Source organism: Artemia sp. Qi Xiang Cuo, chromosome 1 (genome assembly GCF_049724085.1).
Source record: "Artemia sp. Qi Xiang Cuo chromosome 1, ASM4972408v1, whole genome shotgun sequence".
Taxonomy (NCBI): Eukaryota; Metazoa; Arthropoda; class Branchiopoda; order Anostraca; family Artemiidae; genus Artemia; species Artemia sp. Qi Xiang Cuo.
In genome coordinates this window covers 4,257,728-4,274,642 of record NC_142794.1, presented here as the reverse complement: position 1 = coordinate 4,274,642, position 16,915 = coordinate 4,257,728, and the positions used below count along the sequence as shown (strand labels likewise).

At 35.1% G+C, this 16,915-nt stretch overlaps 1 protein-coding gene across 3 annotated transcripts in view; it reads right to left on the bottom strand.

Moving 5' to 3' along the window:
- Nucleotides 1-4,278: 4,278 nt before the first annotated feature.
- Nucleotides 4,279-16,915, bottom strand: part of LOC148955922 (uncharacterized) — a 63,494-nt gene continuing 50,857 nt past the window's right edge. For 2 of the 3 annotated variants that reach the window (XM_089093211.1, XM_089093227.1), the window contains 2 exons: nt 8,378-8,436; nt 4,279-4,448 (listed from right to left, as the gene is read on the bottom strand). In XM_089093211.1, the coding sequence (XP_088949337.1) occupies nt 4,410-4,448; nt 8,378-8,436 (98 nt within the window). In that variant the 3' untranslated portion in view covers nt 4,279-4,409. The remainder of the gene's footprint in view (nt 4,449-8,377; nt 8,437-16,915) is intronic. The other variant, XM_089093218.1, reaches the window with a different exon arrangement.

Genomic DNA, 16,915 nt, shown 5'->3' with positions numbered 1-16,915 from the left:
TGTCGGCACCGCTGTTCACCCTTATTAAAAACATTATTAAAATGCACTACTTCTATTTGAGAAGATTCTACTTCCAATGAAAAACATATTTTTAAAAATCTAGTGTGATTGAAATCACAAGTTTCAATGAAAATACCAAAAAAATATATTTGTACAAAATCTGGGGGGGATAATTGGGGGGGGGGGGGGCAAATGCTCCCCCGGATTTTCAGAGTTCTACTTAAAAAAGGTGGATCGGAATAAAAGGAAAAGCGATAACATTATTAAAATGCACTACTTCTATTTGAGAAGATTCTACTTCCGATGAAAAGCAGGAAGAACGGGTTAACAAGGTTACACTGGACGTGGATTTAGAAAGACCAAACTAAACAAAGGATAGCTTAGCCCAAGAAGGTTCAAAAAGGTCGCAACGGTTTTTGTTCAAGTCAATGCCGACAACAAGCGGTGCCTGCAGGAACTTGATGACAAACTGCTTCAAGGTTACTCTTGATTCCTAACACGAGGTGGTTTTTTTTGGAAGCTGTAATATCTCGTGTCCTTATCCTTTGGCAATTCCTGATTTCATTTTTTTGTAAAATTAGTCAAGGTACCTCGGAAGATAAATAAATTTTTTCAGACATTTTGAAAAAAAAATATTTTGCCCCCCCACCGTATTTCTGTGAATTGAAGCCACCGAGGATAACACTCAAATGTTTTATGAGCCTGTTGTAGTGAAAGATCAAGAATTTTTTGTTTTACAACCTGTCCAACATAGCTTTGACAATCTCAGTGACAAATATTGAGGGCCAAACCTTGGCGTAATCACTGCAAACGTACAACGAAATTGGTTGAGCAGTTCAAGCTTGTGTTAGAATTATTTTGTAGAGCTATTAAAGGAAATGAGAAATGGAGTCAACTGTTCGGGGGAGTCAACGCAGAGACTGCCCTGAATCGCGTGGTTGACACTACAGTCTTCTTGCTGGTATGATTTGGTTTAGTTCTTGGAGGAAGTGAGACTGAACTGAAAGATGACGTAATGAACCGAAGAATTAGCGGCAGATGATATCAGAATCGGAATATCCTTCTGAGATAACGAAAAACTTTCCTTAGGATCTGAGAGTTGGGATATAGGAATATAAGAATTCAGGCTGTAGGCCTATGCCACTTTCTCGCCTCCAGTTTTCTTAATGTTTGCCTCTTAAAATCAACAGCTATTCTCTTTAACCGCTGTATTGGCTATTTATGCTAATAGTAGATTTCATGAATTATTTAGGTTTTTGATTCGTTTGTGTGCATTTCCCCATTCTGGAGCAAGCGTGGAAAGACAATTTTCTGAGTTGACCAGCGTAGAAAACCAAATCTTGCCTGGAAATTTTGACTATCAATTCTTTGGTTCACATGCAGCAGCTTAGCACTGGTCTTCAGATTCACGAGCGATCCCGCCAGCTCAGTAGCACTTTCAAAAATGGTATCTGAAAGAGGAGGATCCCAAAAGATATGTGGAAGATCAGCTTTAATTCAATCTTCCAAGGAAAGTAAAAATCTTTTACTCGTAAAGTTATTGTCATTGATACGGCACTCGGCCGATTTTGCCTGAATATTACGTAATGGAGACATGTCCTCATATCCACGGCTTCACTCCCCACGGATAAAGGATGCGGCTTTGGACTCAAAGTCCAAATCGGTGGTGTTGATCTCCGTTTAGTGGCCCTTCAGCCAGGATGTTCAATGGGGGGTCGGGGGCCCGTCATCCTGTACTTTCGCACACCATTCCTGCTTATCTTCCCCAAATTTCTCCAGGTACCTATTTAGAGCTGGGTCTACTCTGGCTGAGCTTACAGATTCACGCCACTGTCCCCCGTCCCAAACTAAATAACTGGCTACACCAGGAATCGAACCCTCGCCCCGCAAAGGATTGCAAATCCAGCGCAACAACGACTCGGCTTGACCTCACTCGTAGTTTTCAACAGTAGTTTCCGCTGGCTTCTCAAACAAACAAGCCTTTAATTCTCTCATCAAAAGAAAATGTTTACTCTATGGGTTGAGCGGTATGTGCACATTTTGGAATTGCTACTTTAGCGCCCCACATCAGTAAAATAGGTTTTGAAATCGACTTAATAAAACTCGCCTTAGGCTACGATAATTTTCCCTTCCCATTGATTGTGAAAGTAGCTGTCAACTGAGCATTGATATTGTCTACAGTAACAGGTATTCCGACCCTGAGCTGTGAGAGTGAACATATGCTGAGCTTCACAAAAGTACCCGACGTGTTTCAAATATGACCAAGAGCCTAATCTGCATTGCTACAAGAGCTAAAAGTCCACTAGAGTTGTATTAGAACTCCAGGATAAGTGCTTAGAGTAGATGAGTATCACTATTGATGGTGGAATGTAAAGCGCTTGAAGTTGACTGTAGCTTTACCGTAGCCAACCAGAGTTGCAGAATTCGAACACACAATGTGAGGGAAGCAAGCCAGAATGTAGGATTTTCGCATTTCGGTGTCTTCATTTCTTCAGGTGAAGTTGGCCTAATGAAAGCAATTATCGTTCATCGGATTTGACTTTTACTGGAAAAAAAAAACAAACAAACAAAATGCTCCAATAGCACCTGATTGGGAATCAGAATGGAATTTCCAGAACAGTCAAATAGCTAGGGTGACTTCGTCTGAAACAGCTGTGAAGTTCACGGCTCTGAATTTGGATAGACTCGATTTTAATCCTAGTCAGTTGAAAATCAAAACTTCTTCGTGGTGGATAAAATCGTGCTTTGTTTTAACAGGATAACCAATGGAATAAGGAACTGAAGCCATTTCCCTTATGTACATATCTGGTTTGAAGACCAGCTTATTCTCAAGATTTTGCGCTCAAGTGTTGTTTTTTTTGTTCTTTGAATGAAAAGAAGGGAATAGTAAATCTGCATATGAAATTTTCACAAATGTAGCCTTAAAAAAACTATTTCATTAACTCATTTTAAGTTTCAGACTCATTTTGATAGGCTTTCCGCTTTAAACTTTTCTATGCAACCTTTTCAAGTTTTGCAAATGACCCAAAAATAATAATAAGAGAGTCATTGAATACCAATTCAGTTTTATCTTTTCTTGTCTTTACTAGAATTAGTGTAAAGCTAATGCTAAGACATACATAACCAATTAAGGCTTCTTCTTGAATCTTTTTTTTTTAAATATTTCTTGTTGAAAAATTGTGGGGCCCAGAAAGCAGAGCCTTGAACTTTTTTTTTTTTTTTTTTTGTTTTTTTTTTAGCTCAACAGTAAATTTGGGTGCTTGCACTTACATTAATATTCAAAATTGTTTGTTTTGTTTTTTTCAATTCCATGAATGAATATGTTCTGTTTTTTCCTCGCCGAGAAAGACTGGAAAAGTTTCTTCTATACCGTCGTAGGTGATGCTAATTCGTCGTAGCTTATACTAATTACAAAGTATTAGCTTTATATATGGTCACTGCATTCACTTTTATAACTAAAACACCTCTAAAACCTCCCCCTTTCTTTCTTTCTTTAATTTAAGTGTAGATAATTGTATAAGATGGGTACCTCAAATGACTTACATATTGAAGAAAGCATACTTTATTTATATAAAGTATGAGGGGGGGGGGGAAGGTATTATTACATTAGAGGGGAGGGGTAGTTAGGTATGCTGTTCAAATACTTTAACCCCGCCCCCACACCTATTGTGCAAATATATAGCCCAAATTACATTATTATATAAACTAAAGGTTATATCTTATTAGGATTAACCTAACCACTTCTTGGGTATGTTTCGTTTAATTAACAAGTACCGATCGGATTGCCAGAATCTCATTTGGTGCGAAGAGCCTGGGGAAATTATAAAAGCGGACAGTGGCGCTAGTGGGGAAAAGAAAATCACCAACCGCATATAGCGTTAGGGGATTGTGTTCCTATTTTTTTTTTTAGTTTAGTTTACATAAAGTATGATTTATTAATGATACTAAACGAATCGTGAAAAAACTACATGGCTTGGAGGTCATGGCTCGTAGTAAAGAACTACGAGCAGGAACTTCAACTTCCTTTTTTACTGACAGACTTGCCATTGGAAATACAAAGCAAGGAATGTCACTGCATTACCGAGAGCCTGGCTGTCAAAGACGACCCAACTTCGACCACTTTAAAAACACAACTTGATAACATAAACACAACTTCAAAACAATACAACACAACTGTTACTATCGCCCTCTTCAATTTCACTTTTCTAAGAGCTAGGTCAGTTTGGTGTAAATATAATTTAAAAACACCTAAAATTCAAATGCAAATAAGATAAAAAATAATTTATAGATAAGAAATGTTAATGTTAGAAATATAAAAAAGCCAACAAAACGAGAACAATAGAAATAAAGCTAAGATACGAATTAACAGTTGCGCTTCTTGACCACCAGATTAAAAAAATTGCTGTCTCTTATTTCGGCAAAACCATTATCTTCTCTACTTTGTCATCCTGAAATAAGAAACAGTATTTTATTTCAGTTGACGTTTAAAATATTTTAGTGAAGCTCCCGTACGGTAGTTTCTTTTCGGACAAGTAAAGTGTCGCGCTTAGGGGCTAGCATGCGTAGCCTTTTTTTGTATCGTTTTCAAAGCGTACACGTGCGGATGATAAAGACATTTTTTTTTTTCTAAGAAGAGCCAGCGAATTCTTGACAGATTATTTAAATCTCTAAGACATGGAAACTTGAAGACGGTTTGCTAGGCCAAGCCATCAAGTAGCTAGTAAGTAATTCTACAAATCTCATACTGAAAAAATTCCGGTATATAGAAAAATCACCTCAAATTTCAAATTCAGCCTTAAAAAAAGCTCAAAATGAGCGTTAAAACAGAAAGCAATCCTAGTTGTAAAACTTGTATACAAATACGCCCAAATTGAATAATATAGCCAATTTTCACTTTAAAAATGCTACATCTGTCCAGCCCTTTAGCGTATACGGCAAAAAGGAGAACATTTTCTATTATACTTGATATAGGATATATATATATATATATATATATATATATATATATATATATATATATATATATATATATATATATATATATATATATATATATATAATATATCCAATTTTAACTTTAAATATACTACCCTATCCAATCTATCCTGTCCAGGACAATGCTATCTGTCCAGCCTTTAGCGTATACTAAGGAGTACATTTCTATTATATTGATATAGATTATTTCCATATATATATATATATATATATATATATATATATATATATATATATATATATATATATATATATATATATATATATATATATATATATATATATATATATATATATATATATATATATATATATATATATATATATATATATATATATATATATATATATATATATATATATATATATATATATATATATATATATATATATATATATATATATATATATATATATATATATATATATATATATATATATATATATATATATATATATATATATATATATATATATATATACATACATATATTTATATATGTTTTTGATTTTAGCCTCGATAATTTTATTTTATTTCCCAAATGCATTAAAATTGGAAGTAGTCACGAAATAGATATCAGAAAAAGGTTTTTTAACTTAAAGTTTAATCAGAAAAAGATTGTACCTATATATAAAACGCTAATATTTCACACAAAAACATTAGAAAAATAGACTTACGTTATTGTATAATACGTTTTTCTGGAAAAACAACACACATCAGAAACAAAAAAAAAGACAAAAGGCAGAATTTCATAGATAAGTAGACGTCGCTAAGACATAAGAACATCCACATACATGTCTAGCTACACTTTCGCGCCTCAATCTGAATCACAAACAAAAGGTATGCAATACAGATGTTCAGCTGAGCAATTTTTTGGTAACCGATAAATTTGATGATTGTGCTAGTCTGTCTTCAGTTCTTCAAAAAATATTTTCATGAATGAAAAGAGCCCTCATGAAGGATGCACAATGGGTGGCGTTCATTTCCATGTACTTAGAGGCACTCAAAAATAGAATAGTTTAAAAAGTGATGTCGATCCACATTCATTTAGAAAAACTATTAAGGAATTAATTTGCAGAATATGTATTTTTTTATTATATATTTTTATGCGGCATTATGACGATATATAATTTTAGGAGACAAAAATATTTTTTGTATCTATTTAAGGTTCAAGATTCATTTAATAAAAAATGCCATCGTAGTTACGGCTGGGATGTTAATGTCTATTCGGAGCTGATGGCTAACCAGGTACCAAATCCACTTTTGTTTGTAAAATTGGAGACGGAGAGTAATATGATCTCCCGGGGTGTGTTTCCTGGCCCCAAATTCTATTACCGCAGCTAATTTACGCTACCTTTAACAACATAATAAACAGTAAGTACGATTTATCGCACAGTAAAAACGGAACGACTGAATAATCAAAACGAGTTGTCCTGCAGTACACTGGTTCAAGCTTGTTCTTATGGTGTGATTTTCTGTTGACTCGAGCAGCGGGGGGTATTAGGGAACGTTAATAATCGATTTATTGATTATTGTGGTGGTATTGGTGGCATAGTTCTTTTTTTCTCAGTGGTCTGTTTTCTCTACCTCCCCCACGGATAAGCTTTGCTTTTAAAAAAGGTGATTAAAAAAATGTTGTTACTTATGCGTTCTATTAGTAAAATCCTTCTGTTTAAAATTTCGTAACAATCAGGGTCGTATCCAGGATTTTTTTTTGGGGGGGGGGGGGGGTTGAAACCCCCATGGATACGGCCATGGTAACAATGCTGCCTGTTAAAAGCTATGGCATTCAGAATATCTCATTTTACGACAAAAATTCCAACCCCCCCCCCCGTGGATACGGTCTTGGTAATAATGCTGCCTGTTAAAAGCTATGACACTCAGAAAATTTTATTTTATGACAAAAATTCAATAGCATTAAATACAAATTATGAAATAACCATAAATTTTATTGTAATTACATGTCCCTTTTAGAACTAACGTTGTTTAATAAACATTATGTGAAAGCATGAACTGATTGTTTGAATAAATTGAACTTTGAGTAAACAGAGAAGGACTGTCTTCAAATATACATCACCGTTATAACAAATACCTTACAAGATACGCCTATTCCCCAAGATCTTTTTTTAACATCGCAGCAAATAGCATGGGTAAAATATTAGAGTGAAAATTTTCGCTACAGCCGGAAAAAAGATCACCATCACTATCACGCATTTGGCGTTTCGGTAGCAATCGGTATAATTATTATAAATGATAAAATTAGTGTAGTAGTAAATGTCTGATCCCACTTTTTATACAAAAAAAAAAAACAGTCACACAGTTTGAAAACATATCCAATGCTAGATGGCGTTGAAGATTTTTTTAACACTAGCGCCAGCTGCCATTAAGTTACCCATACCCTTTGCATTGCAGCAATGTTAGATATCTGCATTATATACCCCTTTTCGGTGATTTGAATGTCTGGCCATCCACTTGCTTATACATGGAGGCCTAGTAAGAAATGCATGTGAACGCCATTTTTAAGCAGAGATGACAAATACAGTGACAAAAGAAACTTCCTGATTGGCAAAATGAAATACTAAGCACATAATTCCAAACTCTGGAACTGATTCTTGGCTGTAAGTTGCAACAATTAAGCACCAAATTCTGTGTGGAAATGGGAGCTCTCTGGACGGTTCTAGACTGCCCCCACCTGGAAAATTCCCCCAGTGGACGATTCCCGCCCGGAAAGCTATACTGCGCCTATTTTTAAAAATTTTAGTGTACGATAACATATAGTATTTATTTATATATTTCTACTTCACTCAATTCTTTTTTTTCGTGATTTTGGTGCATTTGCCACCAAATACACTTGATGTATCAAGCACCAAATGTTCCGCAGAAATAGGTGCTGCCTGGACATATATGTCCAACTTGGCAGAAAGGGAGTAGGGGCCAATTATTTTCAATATTATATTCATATTATTTTCAACGTAAAAACAAAAAATTCCCCGCCATTGACAATTGCCGAATGAAAAATGCTCGGTCGAGTTTTTTTTTTTTTCAACTCCAAATAGAAAAATCATACAATTATCACTGTTATAGAACTAAAATCTTATTACTATCTGGGGTTGATTTAGACGCACAAACAAAAATTTTGGGTATCGCATAGCTTATTTATTCAATTTTGTATTTATTTATTTGTCCTTTTTTTTTAGCTTCCGAATAGGCCAAAATTACCGGCTGAGCTTACTTTAAACACAACCAAATTAATTCTTGGGAACCAGTATGGCCAAACTACCCATTTTTTTTATTTGAATCATTGGCCAAATGGTAGTTTGGCTAGACATGCATGAGAACCCACTTAAGACGATTACGAAAACGAACAAAATAAAAGAGTACCTCATTTCCTTCGTTATTCATTCCCAGGTCACTAAGTGGTTCCTCTATGTGTCCTTCTCCTAAAAAGAGGATTTTGTCTAATTGTATTTGAACATGATCACACAAAAAAATAGTCGAATCAGCAAGAAAAAAAACCAAATTGATTTAAATAGGAAAAAACCTAAATAACTGCTAAAAAGGAAAACGAAAGGGAAAAGGATAATCACAAGACGTTTTGCAATTGGGTGCATACTTCAACAGCAAAACCTCACATAAATTGATTTTTGAAGTTACACCTTTATCTGTGGTTAATAAAGATCTTACAGTTAACTGGGATTTTAAAGCAACTTTAATGTTTTGTTTTTCAATTCTTTCGTTAATTTTTTTAAGATAAAACAGGAAAAAAAAGTAAAGAAACGTAACTTGTTGTTTTTTTTTTAATCAGTTTCATTTCTTTCTATAACAAAAGGTTCTCTCAATATGTTCTTCTTTTTTTCTACTGTTTGATCTATCATTTTTTTCGGTATACACATTCTCAATTAAAATATATTTAATGAAAATTAGTTCCTCATCTACATATTTTGATGATGCTTATTTTAATATCCTTTCAACCAAAGAAACAATTACCCAACTTTTCATTTCAATAGGATGAGTTGACGTAATTCAACAGCGTAACTCCAACAGCCTTCTCTTTTCTACAAAAACAATATAAACATCTTGTGAGTATTTTACAAGATTTTTCAAAAGAAAGTTGAAGGAGAGATTCCAGAATTTCCCAGATTTGGTGCCTACTAATCTGCTTAGACATTTCTGCCATGAATAAGGGGTTTGGGGGGAGGTGTGGTTTTAGGACAAAACACCGAAGTTGCTGCACATTCTAGCGTTTAAAAAATTCCTCAGGCGGGGGGGATCAGCCCTCAAACACAGGTACACACATGTGGCTATAACTAGAGGAGGTATATACCTACACGAGATACTCTTACGAAGTTTAATCTGACAAAGGTAGATAGTTTAAAGTAAAGAAAAAGAGAGGGACAAAAATAACAAAGGAGTAGAAAAAGTATTCATACTTGTGTAATTTATCAGTTAGAGCATACAATTATTAGAGCCAATGTTAGCCATATTTAGGAAATTAATTAAAAAAAACTTTCCGAAAAAAATAAGTTTTTCAAAGAAAAGTAAAGGCTGTTTTAAACTTAAGCTCAGCAGATAGAAATATCTGTTAAAATTTAAACTCAACACGGCCAGAAATTACTATAAAAGAATAAATGAAACCTAAAACGAAAAGAAATTAAATAGAAAATCATAGAAAAAACCATAAAACAAGTAATAATATACGTGAATGAATTGATTTTTAAGTGAGTAATGCTTAGATTGAGTATGAAAATCAGGATTAAGACGAAAAAAACATTTTCCTATTGAAGTACAAATGAAACTTAAAACGAACAGAAATTAAATAAACAATCAATGCAAACAAACATACAATACATATTAATGTAAATTAATAAATCTTCGAAAAATAAATCTAAACAAGTAAAACTTAAATTGAACTTACAAATCTAACTTGAAACGAACGAAAATCACCAGAAACCAGAATTTGGGTATGATTTCCTTCTTTCTTTGTCAAAGTCTAAAACCTACTACATCATTGGCGCTTTACTGAAAACTATATGTTTCTTGAACAGTCTTGGAAAATATAAACAACAAAAAATAGAATATTTGATGTATAATTATATTAATTGTTGAAAGATCCATAAGTTCAAGAATTTATTTCACTGTAATTGTATTTTTATTTTCAATGCTTTAAGAACTGGAAAAGAAAGTATTTGGAATATAATCCGTTTTCAGTTAAGTGCTTTTTATTTTTACAGTTTATTGGTTTTTATTTACAGTTAGGAAATGAGGCAGTATCCAATCACTTGTTTGTAGGGAAACTATATTCGTCTTTAACAACTTTAAAAAGAGCTAATAAATGAAACTGAATATTTAATATATAATGATATTAATTACTGAAAGCTCATCAGTTCAAAAAGTTACTATAATTTTAATGTTTATTTTCAGAGATAAGTACAAAAGAAAATATTTGTCACAAAATTGGTTTTCAGTAAAGCGCCAATGACGCAGTAGGTTTTAGACTTTTCTTTGAAAAACTTATTTTTTCGGAAAGTTTTTTTTTAATTAATTTTTGTTTGTTTTTGATTGCAAAATTTTTAAGTTTTTAAAAATTCCTTGTTTCAAAATCAAACTTAAAAAAAAAAAATCAAATGTTCATCAAAGTATCAAAACTGGTATCAAAGTAACAATATCAAAGTGAAAAAATAGGTTTTTGTCAACCTCGGAGTTTTTATTATCTGATGTTTGAAATATTTTTAACAAAATTGCTATCTCAAAATTTTTATCGGATGGGTTTGGGGAAAAAGGGCGTGGGGGGACTAGATTAAGCTTCGGTCTCTTTTGACTCTTTAAAAGTGAACTAGAACTTTCTATTTTCAATCGAATGAGCCCTTCTGAAGTTTATACGAGTATCCCTTCTATAAGAACCATATAAATTCCCAGAGTATAACTTACAACGCCTGTCCCTGGACCCTGGAGGTTGTGTCGACCCTGGAGTTTCAATATCTGATGGTTGAACTATTTTTAACAAAATGGTCACCTGAAATTTTTATCGGATGGGTTTATCCATCCGACATGCCCAAAGACATGGAGGGCGGGAGGCGCTTGTTGCCCTCCGATCTTTTTCACTCTGAGAAAATGAACTACAACTTTTAATTTCCATTGAAATGAACCCTCTCTGAAGTTTATACGAGTATACCTTCCATAAGAACCATATATGCCCCCAGAGCAATACTTACAACACCTGCCCCAGCCCTGAGGGGGGGGGGGGCTGTGTCTACACAGGAGTTATTCTTATCTGACATTTGAACTTTTTTTAACGAAATGACCAAACGTAAAGGATTTTTGCTATAATATCTTTGAAATATTTTAAACAAAATGGCTACCTCAAGTTTTTTAACAGATGTATTTGGGGAAAAAGGACTTGGGGGGCCAGTTACCCTCTGATCACTTTTGACTCTTAACAAGGGCCGGATTTCAATATCCAATCAAATGAGACTTCTCTGAGATTTATACGAGCATCCCTTTCGTACGAGCCGTATATGCCCCCAGGCAAAACTTCTAACACCTGCTACGGGGCCCTGGGGGGGTGGTGGTGACGACACCTGAATTTTGGTTATTTGACTTTTGAGAAATTTTTAACTTAATGCCTATCTCAAAATTTTTATTGGATGCATGTAGGGAAAAGGGGCGTGGGGGGCTAGTTGCCCTCCAATCTCTTTTGACTCTAAAAACCTTAACTAGAACTTTCAATTTACAATCAAATGAGCCATCTCTGAATTTTTATGAGCATCCCTTCAATAAGAACCATATATTCCCCCAGGACATAAATTACAACACCTGCCCTCGGGCCCTGGGGGGCCGTGTTGACCCCTGAGTTTTTATTGTATGGTCTTTGAATTGTTTAAAAAAAAGCTATCTCAAAATTTTTATCGGATGGGTTTGAGGAAAAAAGGGCGTGGAGGGGGGGGCTAGGTGCCCTCCAATCTCTTTTGACTCTAAAACACTTAACTAGAACTTTCAATTTGCAATCAAATGATACCTCTTTGAAGTTAACACGAGCATCCCTTCCATAAGACCCATATATGCCCCCAGGGCTTAACTTATAACGCCTGCCCCTGGGCCCTGGTGGGTTGTGTCAACACCGGAATTTTTTTTATATAATCTTTGAACTATTTTTAAAAAAATAGCGATCTTAAAATTTTTATAGGATGCATTTGGGAAAATAGGGTATAGGGGGGGAAGGAGCTGGTTACCCTCCAATATCTTTTGACGCTTAAAAATTGAACTACAACTTTCAATTTCCAATCAAATGAGCCGTCTATGAACTTTATACGACAATGTTGTCTATACAAAACCTTATATGCCCCCAGGGCATAACTTACAACCCTTGTCCTGAAGGCTGTAGGGGATTGTCATCCTCAAACACCTAATTTCCAGAACTTAAAATTATATTTAATAAAATGGCTGTCTCAAAATTTTGATTGGATGTGTTTGGGGAAAAGGTGGGCGTGAGAGGGGGGTTAGTTGTCCTCAAATCACTTTCGACTATTAAAAAGGGACTAGCCCTTTGAATTTCCAATTGAATGAGCCTTTTTTGAAGTTTCTACAACACCGCCTTCTATAAAAAACTTATATACCCCCAGGGTATAACTTAGAACCCTTGCCTTGAGGGTTGTGGGGGAGTGCCCTCCTCAAAAACATATTTTTATCTGAAAATCAAATACGTTGAACAAAATGGCAATCTCAAAATTTTTATTGGATGTGTTTTGGGGAATGATGGGCATGGGGGGGGGGGCTAGTTACCCTCCAATCACTTTCGACTATTAACAAGGCACTAGCCCTTTGAATTTCAAATCGAATGAGCCTTTTTTGAAGTTTTTACGACAACGGCTTCTATAAAAACCTTATACGCCCCCAGGGAATAACTTAAAACCCTTACCCTAAGGGTTGTGGGGGAGTGTCCTCCTCAAAAACATATTTTCTATCTGTAAATCAACTACGCTCAACAAAATAGCTCTCTAAAATTTTTGATTGGATTTGTCTCGGGGATTGTTCGGGGTGGGGGGGGGGGAGGTAGTTGCCATCAATTCACTTTCGACTATTAAAAAGGACACTAGCCCTTTAAATTTCCAATCGAAGGAGCCTGTTTTGATGTTTCTACGACAACGCCTTCTATAAAAACCTTATATGCCCCCAGGGCATAACTTAAAACCCTTGCCCTGAGGGTTGTCGGGGAGTGTCCTGCTCAAAATATATTTTCTATCTGGAAATCAACTACGCTGAACAAAATGGCTATCTCAAAATTTTGATTGGATGGGTTTGGGGAAATGATGGGAGTCGGGGGGGGGGGATAGTTGCCCTCCAATCACTTCCGACTATTAAAAAAGGCACTAGCCCTTTGAATTTCTAATCGAATGAGCCTTTTTTGAAGTTTCTACGATCAACGCCTTCTATAAAAACCTTATATGCCCCCAGGGCATAAGTTAAAACCCTTGCCCTGAGGGTTGTGGGGGATTGTCCTCCTCAAAACCATATTTTCTTTCTGGAAATCAACTACGCTGAACAAAATGGCTATCTCAAAATTTCGATTGGATGTGTTTGGGGGAATGATGGACGTGGGGGGGAGGGGCTAATTGCCCTCCATTCACTTTCGACTACTAAAAAGGGCACTAGCCCTTTGAATTTCCAATCGAATGAGCCTTTTTTGAAGTTTCTACAACACCGCTTTCTATAAAGACCATATATGGCCCCAGGGCATAAGTCAAAATCCTTGGCCATAGGGTTGTGGGGAGTCTCCTCCTCAAAAACATATCTTCTATCTGGAAATCAACTACGCTGAACAAAATGGCTATCTCAAAATTTTTTATTGGATGTGTTCAGGGAAATGATGGGCGTGAAGGGGGGGGGGGGGGCTAGTTGCCCTCCAATAACTTTCGAATATTAAAAATGGCACTAGTCCTTTGAATTTCCAATCTAATGAACCTGTTTTGAAGTTTCTACGACAACGCCTTCTATAAAAACCTTATATGCCTCCAGGGTATAACTTAAAACCCTTGCCCTGAGGGTTGTGGGGGAGTGTCCTCCTCAAAAATATATTTTCTATCGTGAACTCAACTACGCTGAACAAAATGACTATCTCAAAATTTTGATTGGATGTGTTTGGGGGAATGACGGGAATGGAGGGGGGCTAGTTGCCCTCCAATTATTTTCGACTATTAAAAAGGGCACTAGAACTCTCAATTTCCAATCGAATGAGTGCCCTTTGAAGTTTCTACGACGACCCCTTCCATATGAAGTGCCTCTGGGAAAAAAAATAATAATAATAAAACATTGGAGCCGTATGGCCTTTACTATAGGCAACGCTACAGGGTTGCCTCTGATACAAAAATCTAATTTTTCTGCTACTTAGTAAAAAATTGAATTTGCTGATTGAACCTGGAAGTTAAAAGAAAAGACAGAGGGATAAAGCCATTAAACACTTCATAAAAATTCATTAAACCATCAAAACACTTCACAAAAAGAAAAAACACTTCATAAAAAGAAAAAAGAGACGAAATCGACAAAAAAATGAAAAAGCCCTAATTACAGGATGTAAGCTAATAATATCAGTCTGGGAATAATAGTGTCCCCCAGCTAAAATATTCTACAAACGTAAAGTCATTAGAATTCTATAATTATTTTCCCTCTCCGGATTGATCAAAGAATGTAAACTTTTTCGTGCTTATACATCCTGAAGGAGATCGTAACAAGGACTTCACTTCAAGAAGATGGAGAGGACCGGACTGAATTATTTTGAACAGAGCTAAAAAAAAAATTGGACCATAAAATTTGGACAAAAAATTTCGAAATACTTTAGATATTCAAGCTCAAAAGATATGGACTAAAGGATTGAATTCAAGAAGAGAGAGAGGATCAAATTACGAATTATAGTCCGTAATTCGAATTACGGCCGAAGCTAAAAAAAAAAATTGGAACGAATGACTGAATTTAGTAAGAGGGAGAGAATCAGATGGAATTACCTTGAATAGAGCTTAAAAGCTTTGGACCAAAGGATTAAATTGGACTGATTGTGTTTCAGAAAGAGGGACTCAAATATGCCCATTAACAAGCTGCATCCAGGACAGATGTAGTTAAAATGAAGAATAATATCAGAGGAAACGGAGGGGGAGAGGGGGGGGGGTTCTTTGGTTTCTTTTGGGTCTGCCTAAGGCTCTTAGAAGTCTTAGGTATCTGAAAAAGGTTTTAATAATTAGTTTTGCAAAAACGACATTGCTTAAGTATCTACCAAAAAGTTTCTCCGACCAAGCCTTTAAAAGGGTTCCCACGCGTCCTTCAGGCTCTTCATAATGCAGGATGGTGCACTGCCTCAGAGCACGATAAAATCCTTGCTCTGCATAAAACATTCTTTGAGCTTGCAACTGCAAACCTCTGGAAGAGTTCCAAGATTTTTCATGCAAGTGCATGCTTCTCGAATTTTTGAGAGGTTTATCGATGGCAGAGCAGAGTATGCATTACTGTGGAACGTCTCCTAGCTCTGTCTCAGGGACAAGCAGCAGTGGAGCAATGGTAATCCATGACCAAGGACATGCTATTGGAAAACTTAAAGGAAAGGAGTCTGATAGCATTGCGCCTAGTCCAGAATACAATTGCTAAGCGTGCAGTTGATGCAAATCTGCCAAAAGACTTAATCCAACAATGCAAAGGAATAAGAATGAGGGATATACAATAACTTGAAGATGAAATAACAAGAACAAACTGCAAACGAGAAAAAAAGAAAGAAGCTCCACCAAGAGATAGAAAATTTCAAAGCAAAACAGAGAAGAATAATGAAAACCTGCGAGATATTGCAGAAAGAGGCAAACGAAATTGCAATGAAAGCAAAAAAAAAGACAGAAAGTGAGCACTACAAGCTCTAGCAAAACCGCTATAAGAGCTGCGGTCAAGAAGCTACAATAACTGAGATTTATTTCAGAGGAACATTTGAACTCAAATGACATTGCTTTGTTTTATATTGAGCTTTTTATAGAATAGAATATGTTTTATTCACTACAATAGCTGGAGCTAACATGAGCATGTCATAAAACAAAAAAGAGACCCAAAACAAGGATAAAAAAAATAATAAATAGCAACACAAAAAATTATAGAATAGAATATGTTTTATTCACTACAATAGCTGGAGCTAACATGAGCATGTCATAAAACAAAAAAGAGACCCAAAACAAGGATAAAAAAAATAATAAATAGCAAAACAAAAAATTATAGAATAGAATACGTTTTATTCACTACAATAGCTGGAGCTAACATGAGCATGTCATAAAACAAAAAAGAGACCCAAAACAAGGATAAAAAAAATAATAAATAGCAACACAAAAAATTATAGAATAGAATATATTTTATCCACTACAATAGCTGTAGCTAACATGAGCATGTTATGACACAAAAAAGAGACCCAAAACAAGGATAAAAAAAATAATAAATAGCAAAACAAAAAATTAAGGCAGCAAGTCAATAAATTAAAGTTTTAAAGGTCAATAAATTAAAATGATTCAATAAAAAACAAGTCATCAATTTTCACAGTTAAAATAGTGAACGTTTAAAGTATAAACTTTACCGTATAAACTTTATATGGAATATATCAGAATATTAAATATATAAATGGTCAGTACATTCAAAAGCACTCACAGGCAAATACCTAAAATAAACTGCATCAAACCTTAAATATTTGTTAAGGTTACATTACTAAAATACCGAATAAAATAAGGGACAAATGATTTGCAATATCTCTCGGTACTAGAGGTGGGTAAGTCCTTAACTGTGGACAATTATTTTTTTATTTGTCGGAGTCTAGTGACTGGTCCTTCAGTAGGGGGGCTCTCGAGGTCGGGTAGCAGACCACGATGAGCTGGGGAATTCAAAAAATGTAATCCAAACCGATATGTTTTT